Source organism: Panthera tigris, chromosome C1 (assembly GCF_018350195.1).
Source record: "Panthera tigris isolate Pti1 chromosome C1, P.tigris_Pti1_mat1.1, whole genome shotgun sequence".
NCBI lineage: Eukaryota > Metazoa > Chordata > Mammalia > Carnivora > Felidae > Panthera > Panthera tigris.
Genome location: NC_056667.1, coordinates 176,383,354 through 176,407,244, shown reverse-complemented (window position 1 = coordinate 176,407,244; position 23,891 = coordinate 176,383,354). Strand labels below are relative to the sequence as shown.

At 38.2% G+C, this 23,891-nt stretch overlaps 1 protein-coding gene across 13 annotated transcripts in view; it reads left to right on the top strand.

The window, feature by feature from the left end:
* Positions 1-23,891, top strand: part of STAT4 (signal transducer and activator of transcription 4) — a 114,489-nt gene that overhangs the window by 26,220 nt on the left and 64,378 nt on the right. For 12 of the 13 annotated variants that reach the window (XM_015543182.2, XM_007094699.3, XM_015543180.2 and 9 more), the window contains one exon: positions 928-1,072. In XM_015543182.2, coding sequence (XP_015398668.1) covers positions 928-1,072 — 145 coding nt within the window. Of the gene's footprint in view, positions 1-927; positions 1,073-8,759; positions 8,790-23,891 lie in introns of those variants that run through there. The other variant, XM_042994936.1, reaches the window with a different exon arrangement.

Genomic DNA, 23,891 nt, shown 5'->3' with positions numbered 1-23,891 from the left:
CAGTTATTTTTTTTTTGCTTTGAATAGTTCTCTTTTTTATTGTGAGAAAATATACATGACATTTACCATTTTAACCATTTGTAGGTATACAATTTTGTGGCATTCGGTATACTTATGTGGCTGTACAACAATCACCACCATCCATCTCCAGAACTTTTTCATCTTCCCTAACTGAAACTCTGTCCTCATTAAACAACTACTCTTCATTCTCTGTAGCCCAGACTTATCAACCACCATTCTATTTTCTGTCTCTCTGAATATACTACTCTAGGTACTTTATGTAAGTGTAATTGCACAATATTTGTCCTTTCATGGCTGATGTATGTCATGTCACATGTTTTTTCAAGGTTCATTCATGTAGCATATATCAGAATTTCCTTCTCTTTTTAAGGCTGAATAACGTTCTATTGTATATATAAGCCACATTTTGTTGGGTTATTCATCTGTCAACCGACATTTGAGTCGTTTCTACCTTTTGGCTATTGTGGCTAAAGCTGATGCAAACACTGATGTACAAATATCCGTTCAAATTCCTGCTTTCAATTCTTCTGGGTATCTACCCAGAAGCGGAATTGCTGTATGTAATTTATGCTTATGTTTTGAAAAATCTCCATCCTGTTTTCCATTTCCACCAGCAATGTGCAAGGGCCCCAGTTTCTCCACATCCCCACCAACACTTGTTATTTTGGGTTTTCAATAATAGCCATCCATTTAATAGGTATGAAATGGTAGCTCACATTTTGATTTGCATCTCCCAATGATTAGTGACGTTGAGTATACTTGGATGTGTAAAATTTAAGTTTTAAAAGCTTTTAAATGCTTATCACTGTGGAATACATTTATCTCTCTTTAAAACTAGTATGGTAAAGAAGTAGACATTTTACTGGACGTTGTTTCCTGCTGACTAATAACACTTTTGTTTTTTAGGGAGGCGGCTTCCAACAATGAAACCATGGCAACAATTCTTCTTCAAAACTTGTTAATACAACTGGATGAACAGTTAGGTCGCGTTTCCAAAGAGAAAAATCTGCTCTTGATACACAATCTAAAAAGAATTAGGAAAGTCCTCCAGGTGAGAATGCATTCTACTTTTTCAAAAATATTTGGATTTCTGTGTCTTAAATTCAGCTAAAAAAAAAATATATGTACCCTTATAATATTATTTTCAATTCAGATTTAAGAGGGAAGATTTGAATTCTCTTACCATTTTACATTTTAACTAATGTGTGTTTTTCATGAAATTCTGAATCTGAAATACACTATAAGTGGGAGGGTGTGTGTGATTCGCATGTGACTATTTACTAGTTATGTTCAAATTTGACACTCCCCGGAACAAGGATTTGAAAGACAATAGGTTCATGGCTCTCCCCCAGTCCTCCCTTGCCTTTCTCTCTTATGTAACAATTTAGTTAGTATTGTTCTCATTTATAGATAGAGGTATCGTGGTTGTATGTATCTTTTCAGATTTGGTTCAAATCTCACCTCCTCCAAAAGCATTCCTTGGTACTCTCTAACCCCTATCTCTGGCTTTCTAGCCTCTAGCTCTCCAAAGGCTCACCCAGGCAAATATGTGTTTGTCTTCTCCCCAAAACTGTGGAGTTTAGTATTCACCTTTGAATTCCCAGTGCCCATCACAAGACTGGATATATAGCAGGTGTGTACTATTTGTTGATTAAAGGTATGAATGAATGAAGGGAGTGAAACAGGGATCTAAAGAATTAAAGGCAGGCTAATACTGAGTTAAACCCAGAGGTGCTAACACACATAACAAACTCTTAATGTGAACTGCTGTAATATTTCCTGAGTGTCTATACAATGTATTAAACAACATGAAAAATGCATGTGCCGTTTTTCAGTGAGGCATTCTTAAAATCCCAAAGTTCCGATGAATATGTTTTTAGAAAATTTCATCTAGGCTATAAGAAAAATGTGCTGGAAGTTATTAACGCTTGTAGGAAGGGCATATACATTGTTTTTCCTATTGTTTGGATTGCACTGAGCCAATTTTGCCCTTGTAATGCCCTACAAATTTGCAAGACACTCGGCCTAGGTAGGAAAATAGCTTGTTGCCAACAAAACAGGATTTGCCACAGCATAAAGCAAACAATCTCTTACAGAGATAAGACAGTTAACCTTGGCTTCATTAGCTTAGTGCTGTAATCAATAAGCCTAAAACAGAGGTGGGCATACCATTACCCACAAGTCAAATGTGGTCACTGCTTCTTTGGAGAGCCCATGACTAAGAATTGTTGTTACATTTTTAAGTGGTTGACAAAGAATTAAAAATATTAATAAGTTTGTGACATGGAAATTCTGTGAAATTCAAATTTTTATATTTTAGTGGAAATAGCCATGCTCATTCATTTACATATCGACTATGGCTGCTTTTGCACTGCAGTGGCACTGTTGAGCAGTTGTGACAGAGTGACCCCTAAAGCCTAAAATCAAAATGTGTATGTGTAGTGTGTGTGTGTGTGTGTGTGTGTGTGTGTGTGTGTATCAATAACATTTATCTGGTCTAGAAGCAAAGGTCCTACAGGTCACTTTGCTAGAGGGACATAGATGGATAAAATGGTTGAGGCATGGTCTTTGGAAATTCTGAAATTTGAAATTCTCAAAATGTGACCTTGAGCAATCACTTAATCTTTCTGAATTCTCACATCTTTTCATGTAAATGAGTATGATCTTTATTTACTTTTTGGGATTGTAAAGAATATGGGAGTTTTTATTCTGGCAAAATAAATAGGCTTCCAATAAAGGATTTTTGTTGTTGGTAGAAAAAGAACAGGATTTTCTTAGCATAAATGAAGAGTAAATTTAAAGGCCATCTTTTTTGGAGGGTGGAGATAAGATTTCGAGGGAATTCAAGAACCTGCAATAACTCCCGTTCACATTTCGACTCAAGCACAAACTCTTCTGCGTATGTCACTGGCCTTCCAGCATCTTCTCTCTGTAGACCCTTCCCAACAAACTGCTCCAAGCTCCTCAACATTCCTGTCTCAGAAGAATAAATCTTCTCCTTGTTCCTAAACACACCAAACTCACTCTCGAAAGACTCGGAGCCTTTGCTCATGACTATACCATGGCCAGGAATGCAAAACCATCCCTCTTACTGCAGCCCAGTTTCCAGTGGTTCCTGGAGGACCTATGGATGTCCCAGTGCACCAAGGAAATCTTCACCACCTTAGCCCTTATTCTCATCCTTCATGGAGCACAGGTGGCAAGATAACCAGCATCTCTTCTGTGCTGGATGTGTCTAAGCAGGTCACAAGCTCTTTGAAGTAAAAGCCTGACCTCCTTTTTTGGCCTCTCTTCTCCCTCTGGTACCCACTGTGGTTCTACTACAAACTAGGAACTCAAAAAACAGTTGGGTTGGTTAAGATATTTTGAACTGACAAAACACTTGCTCTTTCCTTCCTTTTATAAGTGATACTTATTGGGTATTTGCATTAATTCAGAATACAGTAAAAAATAGCAATAAAGAACATTGTCAACTATGGTTGTAGACTTAAACCTGCATTTAATGTTTCTTTCTAATGTATCACATTCCCACTATGGTTTCTTTTTTGTTTTTGTTTTTGACAAGTCTTTTTGAGAGAACAATATCCCCTGCTTCCCCAAGAATTAAAAGAGAAAAAAACCTCCTATCAAAACACTGTTGACACTGTGCTTATCTGGTTTGAACATTTTCATCCTCTGATATTTCAAATACAATCCGTTTAAACAATTATAGCAAAAAAGCACAGATGATACAGTTCCAGGAGAATTAAACAAGTATAAGGCAGATTTATTTTAGTTCTTTACAGAGCAGCTGAGGTCTCCAGTTTCCATATTTTAATTTCCTCTGAGATGGGAAGCAGTTGAACACTGATGTCCAGCTCACCTTAGCCCCTTTAGCGGGAAAGCAGTTTCAGGTCAAGGCCAGGAGCAAGGACTGTCCCAGGTTGCATCTTGACTCTGTGACTTACTTGCTGCATGGCCCAGGGCAAGAAGTTTACACTCTCTGGCCTCAGTTTCCTCAGTAGTGTGAGCAGAATCACACTGGTACGGACCCCAGGGGTGTTAGAAGCATTAAAAAAATTGTAAAGAGGGGCGCCTGGGTGGCGCAGTCGGTTAAGCGTCTGACTTCAGCCAGGTCACGATCTCGCGGTCCGTGAGTTCGAGCCCCGCGTCAGGTTCTGGGCTGATGGCTCAGAGCCTGGAGCCTGCTTCCGATTCTGTGTCTCCCTCTCTCTCTGCCCCCCCCCCCCCGTTCATGCTCTGTCTCTCTCTGTCCCAAAAATAAATAAAAAACGTTGAAAAAAAAAATTAAAAAAAAAAATTGTAAAGAATGTGGTAAGGTCAGGATTTGCTAAAAACAAATACCTGCCTTAGATATTTCAAGAATGCTTCACCATGTTCTTGGGCCTTTTTTTATTTTAGACTTTTTTTAGAGCAGTTTTGGGTTTACAGAAAAGTTGAGCAGAAAGTACATACTCCCTCTCTACCTGCCTCTCCCCATTTCCCCTATTATAACATCTTGGATTGGTGTAGTACACTTAGTACATTTGATGAACCTATTGTGATATGTTACTATTAACTTACGGTCCGAGATTACGTGAGGGTTTGCTTTTTATGTTGTCCAGTTCTATGGGTTTTGACAAATGCATAATGTCATGTATCCACCATTTCAGTTTTACTGTCCTAAAATCTCTGCTCTATTAGTTCATCCTTCCCTCCCTTATCCCAAACCCCTGGAAACCACTGATCTTTTTTTTAGAGTTATTTATTTATTTATTTATTTTGAGAGAAACGGAGACAGCATGAGCCTGGGAGGGGCAGAGAGAGAGGGAGAGAGAGAGAATCCCAAGCAGGCTCTGCACTGTCAGTACAGAGCCCGACACAGGGCTCAAACTCACGAAATCGTGAGATCATGACCTGAGCCAAAACTGAGAGTCAGACACTTAACCAACTGAGCCACCCAGGCACCTCAACCACCGATCTTTTAAATTTTTCTCTAGTTATGCATTTTCCAGACTGTCATATAGTTGGAATCATACAGTATATAGACTCTTCAGATGGGCTTCTTTCACTTAGTAATGTGCTTTTAAGTTTCCTCCATGTCTCTCTGTAGTTTGATAGCTCATTTCTTTTTATTGCTGAATGATATTCCCTTGTATGGATATACTATAGTTTGTTGATCCAATTTTGGCGATTACAAATAAAACTGATATTAACATTCATGTGCAAATTTTTGTGTGGGCATGACTTCTCAACACATTTGGGTAAAGACCTAGAAGCTTGATTGCTGGATCTTTGTTCTTGGGCTGTCTCCCGCAGGGCTCTTTTCCTTATTCATCTCCCTCACTGTGTCTTTTTCTGGGACATTTATTTCTCACAGTTCTGGAGGCAAGGAAGTTTAAGGGGCCAGCAGATTCGGTGTCTGATTCAGCTTCCTGGTTCAGAGGCTGCTGTCTTTTCCCTGGGCCTCACATGGTGCAAGTGAGGAGGGAACTCTCTGGCTTTTTGTAATGTTTATTCATTTATTTTAAGAGAGAGAGAGAGAGAGAGAGAGAGCAAGTAGGGGGAGAAGCACAAAGAGGGAGACAGAGAACCCCAAGCAGGTTCCTTGCTGTCAGCGCTGAGGCTGATGCTTAACCAATGGAACCACCCAGGCACGCCTAGGTTTTCTTTTATAAAGGTGCTAATTCTATCATGAGGGCTCTGCCCTTATGAACTAATCACCTCCCAAAGGCTCCACCTCCTAACAGCCTCACATTAGGGGTTAGGAATTCAACATACGAATTTGGGAAGACACAAATAATCTACAACAACCTTCTGAGGCACCTGGGTGACTCAGTCAGTTGAGCATCCAACCTCAGCTCAGGTCATGATCTCACAGTTTGTGAGTTTGAGCCCCGCGTGGAGCTCTGTACTACCAGCTCAGAGCCTGGAGCCTGCTTCGGATTCTGTGTCTCCCTCTCTTTCTGCCCCTCCCCTGCTCACACTCTGTCTCTCTCTCCCTCTCAAAAATAAATAAACATGAAAAAAAAATGCAAGGTGCTTACAACAGTGCCTGACACATAGCTATAACAACCTTCCTCTCTGTCTCCTTCAGAATGACATTTTAAAAAATTTAAATGGTGCATATTTGTTATAAAAAATTGAAGTAGTACAGGAAAAAATGCAAAAAAAAAAATAGGAAATAATTCAAAATCCACTGCCTACATTTAACTATATTAATATTTGATGAGTGTCATTCCAGATGTCTATACATACATATGTGGATAAAAGGCCTGGTGGTTACCAGAATCTTGGAAGTCTCCTGTGCCCCCTCTGTAACTCCACTTTGTTCTCTCTCCATCCAGAGTAACCACTAAATCTAAATTTTGCACTTGTCAGTCTCTTCCTTTTTGTTATGGTTTTACCACATAGGTCAGCGTCCCTAAACAACATATGTTTCCAAGTTACTGAACCTTACATAAATGTGATCAAGTGTATTTATTCTTCATAATTTTCCTTCTTCACTTAACATGGTTCCTAAGATCCATCCATGTTGATGTGTGTCACAGTAGTTTATTCATTTTCATTGTTATGTAGTATTCCATTGTGTGAATATATCACAATTTATCCATTTTACTATTGATGAGCATTTGGGTTTTTTCTATTCACTATTCACTCTTCACTATTTCAAACAATGTTGGTCTGAATATTCTTGTGTGTGCTCTTTGGTGCTTGAAATGTGCATGAAACTCTCTAGGATAGATAACTAGTAGTGGCATGGCTGAATCACAGAGTATACACATCTTTAATTGCACTATAATGCCAGAATTGTTTTCCAAAATGGTGATACTGGTTTACACTCTCCCAACAGAGTAAGAGTTCTGGCTCCATATCGTTGTACATACTTGTAGTGGTCATATACCACATATCAATCTGGTGGTGTATCCGTCTTATTTCTTCAGCTTATTTTTTTGTTCTTTTCTAACTTTTTATTCAAGTGCTTTATTTATGTTGAAACTTTCTTTTTTTTTCCTTATAAATTAATTTAACTCTATACCTTTTTGAGAGGTACTTTTTATGTACTTTCATATGTAGTGCTTTTACTGTTCATATTGAAATAGTTCATAATTTCAGTATGGACTTATAATTTCTAAATGAACTTAAAAAACCATCCCACTAAAAATATATAGAAATACTAGATAAAATATAACAGACTTTTTAAAAAAGCTTTTTAACATTTATTAATTTTTGAGAGACAGAGATAGAGCATGATTGGGGTAGGGACAGAGAGAGAGGGAGACACAGAATCTGAAGCAGGCTCCAGGCTCTGAGCTATCAGCACAGAGCCCGATGTGGGACTTGAACCCACAAACTGTGAGTTCATGACCTGAGCTGAAGTTGGATGCTTAACTTACTGAGCCACCTAGTTGCCCCAAATATAACAGGCTTTTAATTGCATAGGCAAGCTTATCACATTAAAAGAAATTCTAGAATCAAAAAAAAATTTTAACTATAAAACATCGCTGTAAATAGGAACTACACTGGGTACTATAATACATTCTCAGATTCTTAAAATTCAGATTCCCAAGCATGCAGGACATCAGAAAGAGAAGTTCCCAAAAGTAGCAAGAGAGAACAAATATATTACCTACACAGAAATGAGAGATAACCTAAAAGCCCAATTTAAAACAGAAATGAAAGAAGAGTAGAATAATTTCTTCACAGAGCTGAAGTACAATACCCACCAACTTAAAATTCTATACCCAGCTAAGTTATTATACAAATTTAAAAGTTCACCATGCAAATACTACTAATGGAAATTAAACACAGATGTTAAGCATGCATGGTAAAATTTCAAAAGTACCACGACAACAAATGAAAATAAAGTGCAGAAGAAATTGAAGGAATAAAAAAATAAATATTTAGAATCTGTAAAAAAAAAAAAAAATTGAAAGCACAAAATGAAATATCAGAAAAAATCCAAATAATGTCTGTTAAATGTACAAAACTCATCAATTATTAGAGAAATTGTGAATTTTACAGGATTCATCTAAAAATATGAAATAACAAAAGATGATGAGATCAAATAGGTGTGCTGGGGCTGTTTTGTAGAGAAGTTTGGGGATCTTGACCAAGAGTCTTAGTCTTATTCTGAATGAAATGGGAATCCATTGGCAAGTTTGAACGGGGGTGTAACATGAATTAATCTCTGTTTTAAAAAGCTCACTCTGGCTGCTAAATGAACTGTTCTGAGTCAAGAGGAAGTTGGAGAGACCTATTAGAAAATTCATTGATTTTTTTTTTTTTAAATCAACATATTGAAATCTTTTTCTATTATGGTGGATTTATCACCACTTCTAAACTTCAGAAGCTTTGGCTTTATGTATTTGTTAATATGCTGTGAGGAGCCTAGATATAAGGCAATATTGGTGGACTAAACTTTAAAAAAACAATTTAAAATACCTTTCTTTGATCCACTTACCATTTTTCATCTTGAAATTTTATGGTGTGGTTTTCTTTTTGTTGCCATTTGGTAACCAGTAAATGAATTCATCTCTTCCTTTTCATACTTCCTACCTCACTTTGTACTGGGGTATGCCTTTTATAAATATTCTATGACAATCTTATTATTTGGTCAATGCATACTGAATGAGTTCTTACTGTGTTACCAATCCCATTTCAAGCACTAGGGATACTATTGGAGGAAGTCATGAAGCTTATAGTCTAAACAATTCACACCTCCTATGTTTTGTTTTTTAACTTACAGGAGCTTCCATGGGCCTTCCTCAAAAATGAGTGTTAGCGAGGTAAGGGAAAGAAGGCATCAGCAATCTTGTCTGATGATAGAAAAAATGTGTTCAGGGTTTTGGCGTTAACTCTGTGGTTAGTAATCCCACCACCCACAGAGCATTTTTCACCCACCGGGAGAACGATTCTGTTAGTGAGAGTTTTAAACCCTGTGGGTGAGGGGGTGCTTACAAGTGTAACCCACACCTCACAAGTTCTATTCTTTGCATCATGGTGGCCTCTTTCTCAGAGGGTTTCTCATGCGGGTTTGCCCCAACAAAAATATGCACTGGAGCTAAAAGCTCCTCGAAAGTTGAGTAGATGGTGGGTTCCTTCTTGCCTAGTCTGCAGAAGTCCTATTGTGGGCCTGAGGATCAGGTGCAGTGAGGTTTTTAACATGACAAGATGGAGGATTCAAAACATTTTTGCAATATAAAGGGAGGAAAAAAAAGCCACTTTAACTACGGGTCCACTCTGAATTTGCCAGATCTTCCCCTTTAACGCATGCTGCTTTCTTAGTTCACTCCTCTTCCTTCCCGTCTGTAGACCACATATAAAGAGAAGGGAAGGGAAGGGGTGACCTCAACCTATGACCTGAAAACAACCCTGTATCGCCACTGTGTTAACTCTGAAAGAGCTGAGTGGAGGGTTCAGTCCTTCACATCACCTTGCAGCTCATGAGCTGCAGCCTGTTTGTCATTCACTCCACAGTTATTTCCCCAAGTACCACCCCCACACACAACACACACACCCTAAATCTGCTTTCATCTGAGATAATGGCCGGATGCTGGTATCACAATGCTTCTATTTCATAGGCTCAGAGACCTGCCTATTGTGCTGTTTAAAATATTTTTTTAATGTTTATTTTATTTTTGAGAGAGAATGTTAACAGGAGAGGGGCAGGGAGGGGGACAGAGGATTGGAAGTGGACTCTGCAGTGAGAGCAGAGACTCCAACGTGGGGCTTGAACTCACAAGCTGTAAGATCATGACCTGAGCCGAAGTTGGACACTTAGCTGACAGAGCCACCCAGGCACCCCTACCTATTGTGCTATTTAAGATGGCACATGAATTACTTGTCAAGATTTTGTTTGCTGCATAATTTGGGATGGTCACCAGAAGGTGTGCTTTGCCACTCCTTGCCCTGTGCACATCAACACTAACCTGGAATCCAGTGTGATCAACTCAAGATCCCACCCACCTGAAGTTTCAGTCTTGAAGCGTTTTGTCTATATTCCTCCAAACCTTTCTCTTATCTTATCCAAGGTTGCTTGGATTGTTCTCCTTTCTTACTGTCTTTTCTAACAGTTTATCGCATGAGTCCATTGTGATTTGTCTTTTCTCTGAATTCTGATTCTCTTTGAAGTTTATACCAGAGTCCAGAGCTTCTTTATGCAATAATTATTTTGTGTCCAAATGACGATTTGGATAGGGGCACTTGTACCCCAATGTTTATAGCAGCACTCTCAACAATAGCCAAATGATGGAAAGAGCCTAAATGTCCATCAACTGATGAATGGATAAAGAAATTGTGGCTTATATATACAATGGAGTACTACATGGCAGTGAGAAAGAATGAAATCTGGCCCTTTGTAGCAACGTGGATGGAACTGGAGAGTGTGATGTTAAGTGAAATAAGCCATACAGAGAAAGACAGATACCATATGTTTTCACTCTTATGTGGATCCTGAGAAACTTAACAGAAACCCATGGGGGAAGGGAAGGAAAAAAAAAAAGAGGTTAGAGTGGGAGAGAGCCAAAGCATAAGAGACTCTTAAAAACTGAGAACAAACTGAGGGTTGATGGGGGGTGGGAGGGAGGGGAGGGTGGATGACAGGTATTGAGGAGGGCACCTTTTGGGATGAGCACTGGGTGTTGTATGGAAACCAATTTGACAATAAATTTCATATATTGAAATAAATAAATAAATAAATAAATAAACATTAAAAAATTAAAAAAAAAACAACAAATGACGATTTGGATTTCTTAAAGTAGGGCTCATATAATTTGCTTTGGGCTATACTGGGTATCTACTCCATAGATATTTGTTGACTGAATATGGGTTTCATCATATGGATTTTAACATCAGGCTCTATTGAGCATACAAGGTGAAAAGGACATAGATAAAACCCTGATGTTCAAAAAGTTTGCAATTTAAAATGGAGACAAAAGAGCAAATGTTTATGATGTGGTGGGGTAAGCACCATGGTAGAAGTATATACAATCATAATTGTCAGAACTGGAAGCATTTGAGCTGATTTTGGAAGGATGATTTGGGACTGTGAAGAGAAGGGAAGTAAGGGAGTCATGTACAGAGAAGAAAAGCAAGAGTGGGAACATAGTAAGAGAATGCCTATCTTGCAAACAATCTAGACACCTAAAGCATTAAAATGGGGTTATATGAGGATCTTAAACGCCATGCTAGGCAGTTTGGACTTTGGCAATGGGGAGCAATTGATAGTTTTTAAGCCAAAGTGTGGCGTGAATATGTGTTTTTATTGAAAACCTATCCAGAGCTAGTTTTCTCTGTAGGACAACCTGCCCCTTATTTGCTATAGGCAAAGGAATATTAGAAAAGTCTCCTAAGGTTGAAATTTTTTTCTTTCCTCATTCCACCCACTATATTCCCTCTCCTTAAATTATTTGAATTTAGAGAACTGAGCCAGAAATTGAATACATTTTAATTTTCTTAACACAAAACTAGCTGTAGGGCACTGAAGGAAAAAAAAAACCCTCAACTATTCATATGATGGAAAGTCAGGTCCAACTCTTGGTTTGGGAAACAGGAAGCCCGCATAATCTGCCCAGGAACCAACATGGAAACTCCACACATCCTGATATGACCTCTGAACCTGTTGGCCTGACAGACTATAACAGAAGCTTATAGAGGGGCTGTCAACCCCAGAGCGACACCATTGAGACACCCACGCCATTGGGAAAGTGAGTAGAGACACAGATGTTAGTTGAAAAGGAGGATATGAAGATGTTTAGAGTCCATGTTGACTTTAGTATCCATTGGTTTCATTTGCTAGGAGGGTCATGGTGGTTGCAAAGAAAAAATTGAGCAGATATTCACCTTAAAAGTAGGAGAATTGTGTCATTCTGCCAGTAGTTTTTCCTTTTTAAATGTTTTCTATTTTAGTTGTCCCTATCATATGAAGAAGAAGGCCTATAGGAAACCTGTCAGTACTGATCCGAATCCGTTGTGATCTGGAAGCTTTCCAAAAAGATACTTAATCAAAACCAAGACAGTTCATAAGACTTGTTACCTTAAACATTTGCTTTCAAAACGCTTTTATGTACATTTTGTGGAAGCTGGTTTAATAAACAAAAGCATAAAAATGGGAGCAAAACCAAATCCACCTGTCAACAAGTTAGAAACCAGTTGTCATCTAGAAACTAATTTCTGTTTATATTTAAAATTGTGGTTTGACTGAATCATGATCAAGTAGATATCTGAACTCAGTAGATAACTCATTTCAGTACATAGGCATTGAGTGACTGCCTTTAACTGATCCAAATCACATTAAGGGCATCCATTTTAACTTATCAATGAGATGTTCAGGATTGGGAAAGAAGTTGCCTTTCTCACCAAGCCACCAGGCACCCACCAAACTTGTCTTACTTTCTCCAGAGATGACCAAAGGACAAAAGATTTGCCCAGTTGAAACCTCTCTCTCCCCTCTACTTCTCCCAAAAAAATGAGGATCTGGAGACCAGTACTTGGCACACAGTTGATCTTCAACGCTCTATTACCATAATTCTCTGATTGGCTACTTTGGCGGGGAACATAGATCTCACTGCCACTGCTGAGTGAGTTCCTACGTGTGCAATGAGGTGCTAATGTGGTACAAGTAGCCAACAAGTATGTTGGTGACTAAAAAATGAGACGACCCTTTTATCTATCTGTTTTCAAGAAGGTTCCTCTTTTCTATCATCTAATCTGTGATCTCTGTCTCAGTAGAAAGATACAGAGGTGAGAAACAGAAGTGGCTAGCTGCCTTTCATACTTACCAGGTTCTCATAACTCACCTCATATCTGTCAGGATTTATTTTGGAAAAACTTAATATCTCATTGGTTTTCTGTAGCTCAGCACATCATCAGCTCATCACATCTTCTTAGATTCTTGTATTTCTTTTCCTGAACAATAACAAGCCTTCCTAGAGAAAAAGATAGAGATAGAGACAGAGACTTGACAGGAACAATGTGGAGGATAGTGGGCTTAGGTGAAAACAGGGGCATGGAGACCTATTTGGACATAATTGCAATAGTTAAAGGGAAAGGAAATTGGATGCTGGGCAGTGACAATGAGAACGGGGGATAATGTGCTGCAATTGTGAGGTAATTTGGTAAAAGTTTGGGCATGTGATGAGTGAATAGATATGAAATGTGCGAGAGCGAGAAATAAGAGATGACTGAGGGTTTTTGTTTGGGTTACTATGTGGATGTTGATACACAATGAAGATTAGGTTTGGGGAAGGAAGTGGACTAGCAAGATGAGTTTGATCAGTTCTAAGTGGAATGCAGTAGGAAGTTAATGGGAGGTAACTGGAACTATTACGTCTACATACTTAACTGTCTCTTCCACAAGACTGAGAGCTCCTTGAGCACATTCGTCTTTGCATCTCCAGTGCTTAACACAGAGCCCAGCACATACTAGGGCTCAGTGTCTTGTTTAATAAATGAAGAGTTAAGCTGACATTACAAATGTGATCAATGCCTTTTTTTCAATGAGTATCCCTAACTAAATGGAACAAATGCCATGTCATTATTGTAATTTAGAGCACATCAGTGAAATTCAGATGATGAGATTTTTCTTGTTGAAATCAGAACTTCCTAAAAATACTTTTCTTAATTTTTTAGATACTTTTAGGCTATATGGATTTTTAGATACTTTTAGACTACATGGCTCATCTGCAAGCTTTGTCAAATTGTTGCAAATCTCCAAAAAGTTTTCCATTATATTTATTGAAAAAAAACCCCTGCATATAAGTGGTCCCAAGCAGTTCAAACCCATGTGTTCAAAGGTCAACTATACATTTATTCAGGTCTTCCGTGTTCTTCAATGCTGTTTTTAAATCCTCCCCATAAAATTATAGCATATCTTTCCTTAAATTTATCCCTAGAGATATATAAACCCCTATGTTTATTGCAGAATTATTTACAAATAGCCAAACTATAGAAGCAACCCAAATGTGCATCGATAAATGTATGGATAAAGATGTGGTATTTGTGCATATATATATATATATATATATAATGTATATATATATATATATATGCATATATATATGCCATACTATATACACACAATGGAATATTATTCAGCCATAAAAAAAGAATGAAGTCTTGCCATTTGCAACAGCATAGATGGAGCTAGAGAGTATGATGCTAAGCGAAATAAACCAGTCAGAGAAAGACAAATACCATATGATTTCACTCTTAGGTGGAATTTAAGAAGCAAAATAAACAAAGGGGAAAAAAAGAGAGAGAGAAACCAAAAAACAGACTCTTAACTATAGAGAACAAATAGACGGTTACCAGAGAGGAGGTGAGGGGGGATGGGTAAAATAGGTGAAGGCGATTAGGAGTGCACTTGTCTTCATGAGCACCAAGCAATGCACGGAACTGTTGTATTCCTATATTGTACACCTGAAACTAATTTAGCACTGTATGTTAACTACACTGTAATTAAAAAAAAAAAAAACTTGGTAATTTGGGTCAAAAGGTAGAAACTTCCTATAGAATAAATTAATAAATATGAATTATTATAAAATAAACAAGTCATGGTAATGTAAAAAAAACCCTAGATTTTTGTTACACATTACTGATATTTTGAGTGGTATTTTTTTCTATTACATTCTTTTATGTGATTACTGGTAGTCTGTGGGAATACTACTGATGTTTGAATACAAATCTTTCTGAACTGTCTTATTGATTCCAACTTAGTGCAGATTCTCTTTTATTTTCTCCAGAGGATCATATCTGCAAATAAGGAAAGACTTAGTTCTCTTCCAAGTTTTATGCTTATTTCTTTTTCTTCTCTTATCAGTTAAGAATTTCATTCCTATATCAAAGTGAAGCAGTCATAACAGATGAAATGTTTTATTAAGATAATGCTTGCTGTAGGTTTATGATGTTAAGGAAATTCCCTTATAATCCTGGTTTACAGAGGTTTTTAGAAATTTTGATGACTACCACATTTTATCCGATGAATTTTCTGCACCTATTAAGATAATTCTATACTTATCTCCTTTAATCCACACTTAGGTGTGTGACACAGATTTTTCTTATCTTGAACCATTGTTATGTTCCTGAGATAAACTTTTTGGTTTTTTCATTCTGCCGAATGATTTGCTAATATTCTATATAAGATTTTCATCTACTTGCAAATATATCCTTTTCTTTTACGGTCCTTGTCTCGTTCTGATTTCAAGGTTATACCAACTTTATAAAATGAGTTGGAACTGTTACCTCTTCTCTTGTGCTCCGAAGCCGAGTTCCCAAATGGGATACAAACACACAGTCTAGTTTTCTAATTTTGTATATTATATATATATATATATATATTTTAAATTGTGTATATTTAAGGTGTACAACACGGTGATTTGATATACTTGCACGTAATGAAATGAGATACTACAGTCAAGGTAATTAACATATCATTTCCTTGTATATTGCCAGTTTTGTGTGATAAGAGCACCTGAGATCTGCTCTCTCAGCATATTTCCAATATTCAGTACAGTATTATTAATTATAGTCATCATACTGCCCATTCAATCTCTAAGCTTAATCATCCTACATAACTGCAACTTTGTACCCTTTGACCCACGTCTCCCGTTCCACATTACCCCTGCCTGTCTCTGGTAACCACATGAAACACTCATTTATTTAGGTCTTTACTTTCTCTCAGCAAGGTTTTCCAGTGTTCTTATATAGGTCTTTCACATCTTATGGATGTACTGTAATTTAATCAGTCCTGCAGAAATGAGCCTTTAGTTTCTCGCTCTTGCTCTATTTCATCTTTGTAAGCACAACGAAATTTAAAACCTCACATCTAACTTTTGTTTGTCATGTTTAAGTGCTATAATTGGTATCTAACACCACTCATTCTCCCCTCCTGCATTCTTATCTACAAGCAAGAAGTCAAAGAGCAAAGAAGCCCCTCCCCTGCCCCCCGCCTCAGTGTCCGATCTTTTGGGTTTTAAAACCACAGCTGAACCACCTCAATCTGTTTCCTGTTATTTAAAATCTCTAGGGAAAGGTATTGCATGAACAGACTTCAGAGCCTTTCCAAAGCCTTACCAACATGGTCATCAGAAAAAGTCTCTTCTGTCACTGTGCTGTTAATTATACCCATTTTCCCATTGTTCACTTATCAGCAATTGAAAGAATTTATCAGTGAATGGAAGAACATCTGCTTCTCATTTCTAAAAACTAGTTCTTTGTGCATTAGAAAACAGAAACTGTATTTGGGGGACTATCAATTTCCTATGTCTGTAGCTGTCTATAACTCTTTTTAGCTCCACATATAGGTCCTGATTTCCAATCTTGCCAATGAATTAACAAGCATGTGCTTGTTGGTAAACTGCTCTACATAAGTCCTTTTAATAAGCATGTGAACCACATTGGTTTCAGGTCTCCTCCCAGAGGTAGCCAACTTTCATATGTTATTGAGCCTCAAACCACACAAATCCATTTAGATGGTTTATCTGAGTTCCTTAGGTTATATCTTTTTGCTAATGCAGTTTAATATCATACCAATGGATCTTTAAATAACTTTATTTCTTATTACAAAGATGATATGTATCCAATAAAGGAAGTTCAGAAAATCAAAAATAAATAAAAAGGAAAACTTTCATCTGTAATCCCATCTTTAAAAATTCATTTGCAATCCCATCCCACTGTTAACATTTTTGTATATTTCCTGCTGATATTTCTACATATATATATGCTTTATATATATATATATATTTTTTTTTTTTTTTTTTTTTTTACTGTTTATTTATTTATTTTGAGGGAGAGCACAAGCATGGGAGAGGAAGAAAGAGAGGGAGAGAGGGAAAATCCCAAGCAGGCTCCACACTGTCAGCACAGAGCCCATCACAGGGCTTGATTCTATGCCCCTGGGATCATGACCTGAACTGAGTTGGATCCTTAGGGCACCTGGGTGGCTCAGTCAGTCAAGCATGGACTCTTGGTTTTGGCTCAGGTCATGATCTTACGGTTTCTTGAGTTAGAGCCCCGTGTTGGGCTCTGCGTTGGGCTCTGTGCTGGCAGTGGAGAGGATGCTTGGAATTCTTTCTCTTTCCCTCTCTCTCTGCCCTTCCCCTATTTGCACTGTCTCTGTCTCTCTCAAATAAATAAATAAACTTAAAAAAAACAAGAGTCGGACCCTTAGCCAACAAAGCCACCCACATGCCCCTACTTACATCTATATTTTAACTATTTTAAAAATTATTATTGTTTTACTTACCTCTTCCCTAAGCTTAATGCATTTACTTAAATGATCAACCAACCATGGGACGGCATTCTATGCCATTAATATTCTTTTTCAGCATCATTTGTATTCACCTATTAATTGGGCATTTATTAATTTTTCCTGCTCTTCACCAATATAAACAAATGAAGTGCACATATCTATTGTTAAAAGCTCATTCATATTTATGATTATTCTGTTAAGACAGTGGGTCTTAACTCCATGCATCAAAATCACTTGTAGAGTTGTTTTTAATACAGATACCAACTGTTGACATGAATGTAAACTGGCATGTTAATGAGGATAACACTAGTTACTCTATTAAACAACAGACAATAGGATTTTATTTATCTTGCACATAACAGTCTAATGTTTGGCTATCCTGTGGATAAGAAGACCTTATTCTTTTCCTTTTCATTGTGATTCAAGGGCCCAAGTTCCTTCCATAGAGTGGCTCAGCTGTTCCAAAGGGGACTGGATGTCTTCATAGCTAGGAGATAAAGAGAAAGAGCATGAAGTCACACCCATATCTGGGATCCCTCAGCCTAGAAATGACACACTGTCTCTGCTTTCCATTAGGAAGAACTAGTTGTGTGCCTCCTGAACCATGCAAGGAATGCTAAGAAATGTAATCTATGAATGGGCTGCCACTTGCCCTGCCAAGGACTTACTGCCTCCTACCAGAGAGGAAGAAGGAGTTTTAGTGGACAGTTAGGTATGGCTGCTACTTTGGCAAAACCAGCTTGCAAAGTAATTTGTCAGTATCCACAAAGTTTAATGTGACTCACTAGTTCCATTTCTGAATATTTTTCCTACAGAAATTCTCACACAGGTAAAGAGAAGGATATCCATACAAGAATGTTCATTGTTTCTGTTATTTATAACAACAAATGGCTAAATACATTGAATTATTTCAGTGTATGCGATAACTATTAAGATATTAGATCTGTATATCTTGAAATGTAAGGATGACCATAATGTATGTTATCGAATGGAAAAACATAGAAAAATATGCCCAGTCTGATTACACACAGGGAGTGAGGGGAGAAAGTGGAAGATGATAGGGGTTCTCACCAATTTTTTTAAAAATATTTTGTTTATTTTTGAGAGAGAGCCAGAGGGGAAGTGTAGAGAGGGAGGGGACAGAGGATCCAAAGCAGGCTCCTCGCTGACAGCAGAGAGCCAGATGTGGGGCTTGAACTCACAAACCGCAAGATCATGACCTGAGCCAAAGTCGGACGCTCAACCAACTGAGCCATCCAAGTGCCCCTCTCACCAATTTTTTAAACTTTTTTATTACTTGAAATTTGAAAAATAAGCCCAAATTACATCAGCATTTTGAAAACCCAGATTCCAGACCTCACCCCAAATCTATGGAATCAGAATCTCCAAGGGATGGGACCCAGAAATTTGTAGTTCATAAGAGCTTCACAAGTGATTTTGATAAATTGCCAAGGTTGAGACTACAGCCTTAGGATAAATTTCTAAAAGTGGAATTACTATGTCAAAGGGTATGAAAAATGTTAAGGCTTTGATAAGAATTGCCAAATTGTCCTTTCATAATGTACCAATTCACATTCCCACCAGCAGTGTGTAAAAGCTCATTCCATCATCAGCACTGAGTGGTGCAAAGTGTTTTAATCTTTGCCAGTTTGATAAATGAAAAATGGTATATCTGATTTATTTGGACATAAGCGCTGGTTTGTTGTATTTGGTTCTCTTTAGGGGACATTCTGTCCCATCTGTCTTTCTCTTGAACTGGGTAGATTCATCCCCCTAAGTTAATGTTTCATTATAAAAATCACTTTGGGAACTCGTTAAAAATGTAGATTTTGAGCACCTCCCCCCCCCCCCCCCCACACACACACTTCCAATTCTAATTGATCAAGTCCAGGATAGGGTTTGGGAATATGGACAGGAGAGATAGGGTCAGAGACTTTACAAAGGACAGGTGCATCCCAGGCAGGAGCATCAGAAGAAAAGGGAACAACGGTGGATTTAGAATATGAGTATTTCATATCCTTAGAATAGACCCTTTGCTTCTGACTTGCTGTACCCTCTTCCCAGGACAGCTCTTCTGGCCTCCTAGCATCCACCAAGCTCCAGCCCTAGTCCTTTCTACTTGTCATGAAAATTCACATCGATTTCTTTCCCTCTGCACTCCTACGGCCCTCGATGTCCAAACAGCTCATCCTGACACTTAATCACACGCTGCAATTACTTTAGATAGATGAGAATCGACTTACAGTAATAAAGATATAGTCTAATGAAAGCTGGAGAAGTATTATTTCAGGACAAAAAGAAATGCCCCAGGATAGCCTGGAAAATAATCCTGCAATAAATTACTTTTGTGTTGACACTAAATTAGAAACAATGGCAACTCTATAGAAGGTGAAATTTGAAGTCACACAGCCTTAAAGAATTAGAAACGAGTGTTGCTCTGTCAAAACAGAGGTCTCTTTTTATCTTCCAAAATGGCAAAGATTAAAAATCCTTGCTACCACTCAGGGATGGCTGTGGACTGAGCAACCCAAGTGGTTCTTATGATCAGACAAGTTTGGAAAAGAGTACCTCTCCACCGATGTTCTCAACATTGTCTGCTTATTAGAATCATCAGACACACATTTAAAAATGAGCCATGCTCAGCCCCACCCCAGGGATTCTGTTTCAATTGGGATTTTTTTTGAAGCTTCTTGGATGATTCTAATGTATAGCTAAGACTGAGACTCATTGTCTGAAGTCATGCAAAAAAAAAAAAAAACAAAAAAAAACACCTTGTGTAGATCTCACATGTATTTCATTATTCTTTGCTATTTTAAGAGGAGGGGATATTTGAGTTTCTAGAGGAAGTAATGGATTCCCAGAGATTTATTTACTATCTCCCTCAAATCTCGTGTCATTTGTGAGATGTTTGAGTAACTTTATTTTCATTTATTCAGTCATTCAATCCTCAGCAAGTATGCATTGAGGAGTTTCTCTGTCAGGAGCACTGTTCATGTTGGGGACACTGCCCTCGTGATGTGGGTGACCTACAAGGTGGAAGTTAAATAAGTAATTGCACTGAAGCTGAGTTTGTGAGTAGTCTCCAGTGGTGTCCTGTTTTAACTATGAAAGTTAACCAGCACGGACCATTTTCAAAACATGCCACGGTTGTCCAAATTGAATACAATGTGCTTAAAAAAAACCTTTTCTATGAGGTTATTCCTTCTAATGGAATGTGAATCTACAATTATGTTATTAGGAGATAATTTTGTAGGCTACTGAGGGTTATTTCTTTCTAACCTGAAGTAACATTTCTCAACTTTCATTAGGCTATTTTTTATTACGGCTGAGGTGATTCTTCTTTATGTAAACTTTAGATTGCAGAGTAATTGTAGAGCGACAAGGCCAGCTCATGAGGGCATGTGAGCCCAGCTTGGAATGTAATGGATGCTCTATGATCCTGTAGAGAAGGGTGGTACCGGATCATAGTTCTAAAGGCATTGCGTCATCAAACGGTTTCCCTGTTGTCAGCACCAGTGGACGAAGGGCACATGTGACCTTTGCTTCACCTTGAGAATGGAAACAATAAAAGGGAACCATAAAGATTTCCGTTCTGTCAGTGATGGTTGTACCAAAGGGTTTCATGTTATGAGCAGAGTACATCCAAGCAAATGAAGTTTTACTGACGATCCAGAAGCATTCAAAGTCTTTTCCGTGACCATAAAGTTCATTTGAACCATGGGTTTCCTGAACTCAGGTTCAGGTTCATCAGTCCCAGTGGACTAATCCCTTACTCCTGCAAGTATTGAGCAGCCCTGTATAATAGACACAACCTTATCTGACCTTTTCATGTAGCCCTGCTTGGCTAGGCAACAAAAAAAACCTAGCATGTAAAACCAGAGCACGCTTTCAGACCTCCAAGAGCTGGTGTATGTTGATTACTATACTTCTGGTGTCACATATATAAGGAGATCCCTAACTTAGTAAGAGTTTCTTCATTATCTGGGCATTGGTAGGAAGTTGATAATTCTGAGGCCTGAGGTCATGTGCTAGCCCAGAGTCCAAAATACTAAATGCAGCCTAAGATCCTTACGGGTAACACGGAGCTGTAAGCTACTGAAAGTTTGCATTCTGTGCACAGATGAAAAAGGACCAAATGAGACACAGTAGAAGAGGCCTTTGGGGGAGCCTGATAAAGCAGCATCAAGCACAAAACCAAAGCGGAAGTTTCCAAAGCAGTAGAACTTTCAAAGGTGTTCAAGCATAACTGACAGGGTGTAGCCTGTAGGAATGCACCAAGCAGAGGGACACGTGGGAGACTACCCTTAGAAAGCTGTGTGTCCTGTTGCTAGACTGCCCAGGTTGCTTTCTGGTAGGTCACATTCAGTCATCATATGCTCTAATAGCTGCCTTGGTTTTCCTTAATGTCTTATCTGCCTGTGAGCCCTAACTTTCCTCAGCTGAGATACATCCAGTTTCTTGACCATTTGGGTCAGTATTGTTTATAAATCTGACTGACATCATGAGGGACAATATGGCCACCAGCTAGTAGGGCACTGCTTAGAAGAAGGGTACAAATAGCAGAGGCAGTTGGAGTGCGTTGCTGAGGTCAGAACTTGTAAGCCCACCCACCTTCAGGCCCATATATACATATCTTGGAAACGGCTTGACCAACAGACCAGGAGCTGGAAGAATGGAGATGCTCTTTTTTGCTTCAGTGAGTCCTGTGTGGAGGAGGTGGCTGTGTTCAAATACTTTTAGGAATTCTTATAAGCACTAGGTGAAAGCACATAAGTGAAAGGAAGACCTTTGTGCTTAGTCTGGAAGGAAATCTAGAATTCAAACTGGCCTTTAAAAAAATATCCTTTCTGTCTCCCTGCTTGAAGTCATGGGAAAAAACAAAAAAACAAAAACAAAAAACAAAAAACCTAAAGGACAAAACACAGATTAAATCCAACTCCTCCTTCAGAGCCCAGATCAAGTCACACTTTTGCATTGGATCAGTTCCTAACCCCAAAGAGGAATAATTTTCTTCTCTGAGCTTTGAACAATAGCTGTGTTCACACTGGTAAGAAAGCAGCCATCTCATGGCTGCTTACACATCTACGTTTTGTATTAGATTGTGAGTTTCTGAGAGCAAAACAGCCAGGAATCACTTTGACAAATGGGCTCCTGGTGAGCTGATTTTTGATGAATTCACCTGCAGGTGGAATTAGATTTCATTCAATTTGGACCTCTAATACCTAGCATAATCTCTGGCATACAGCGGGGTTCTCCATAAGTGTTGGTGGAATTGAAAACCAGATAAACATTTTCTCTGTTTATAAAAATAATGCATTTCCATGCTTGCTGTCAAAACATAAAATCAAAGTATGGAATATAGAGGGGGAAATCAATAAATTTACGTTTTCAAGCACACAGACTAGTGCACATCAGCACATCAGTTCTGGGAACAAAAAAATAACAGTCGCAATGATGACAACACAGATATGCAGACACATGAAATTTTGCCAATGAGGGTGGGAATCAACCTTTCCACCGGCCCCACAAAACACTACATGGCTACCAAACTGAATTGGAAGCAAAATGTCGTCCTCTTCAATTTTCATATTTACTGTCTCCTAACTCCTAAGGCATCTCCTAATCTCTGTACCCCTTAAGGGGCATGATCACCTGCAATGACCCTATGGCAGGTGAAATACTGTGGCAGGAGAGCCCCAGGCTTTGATTGCAAATGGAAGTGATGTCACATGTGATGACGTATGTTGCGATGGCATTCTCACTAGAACTGACTTCATATTTCTAATAAATGTTCAGCTGAAAAATACACAGAGAATGGAAAACACGAATTATGCAACTGAGAGTTGTGATTTCCTGTTCAACATTATGGAGGAGGTGAGAATAGAACAGTAAGAGAGAAACTATTCTTAAATGCTTCTTTTTGATGAATTGTTTCTTCTTTTGGTTTCTCCACTCTCTATACTGTCTACAGAGTCTACTACATGATTTGTTTATTACACTATGTTTATGTATCTTAGAGAAATAACATTTTAGTCATGGAAAAGACCTTAGACATAATGCATACATATGCAACAAATAACCAGCAGAATGTGTTTTTTAGGGAAACGAACGTTCTCTTGGCATATGGTCCCATTTACCATGACTTTGGTAAGACTTCAGGCTATACATTTTTCTAAGTTTTATGTTTTATTCAGCTTTAAAAATTATATTAGCAGCTTAACATTGAGTACAACAACAGTTAAGGTTGGAGGTTTTCATTACTTTCATTGATAATTATCCCCCCATCTCTATCGTAATTCAATTAGGTAAACTAAGTCTGAAGAGGTGCCTAAGTTATAAAACAATTGTGTCCCGGACTAAATTATAACAGCAGCTTCCTGTATGTCACACCTTTGCTCAGACCACAGCTTTCTTAAGAAATGATGTATTTAAACATCAGATTTGATAGCTAGAAATTCAAGGGAAACCTCCTCCTGTCTATGGTAGTTTTGAGCAGAAGGGAGAAGCCTGTCAAAATGATATGTCTGGAAACATTTTCTCTATATAAATCGCTTTTTCTATTTTAAAAAACTATAACATTCTCTGCTGTCCTTGGGTAAACTTCCTCTGTTTTCCAATGGACAAATTACCATTGTCATCC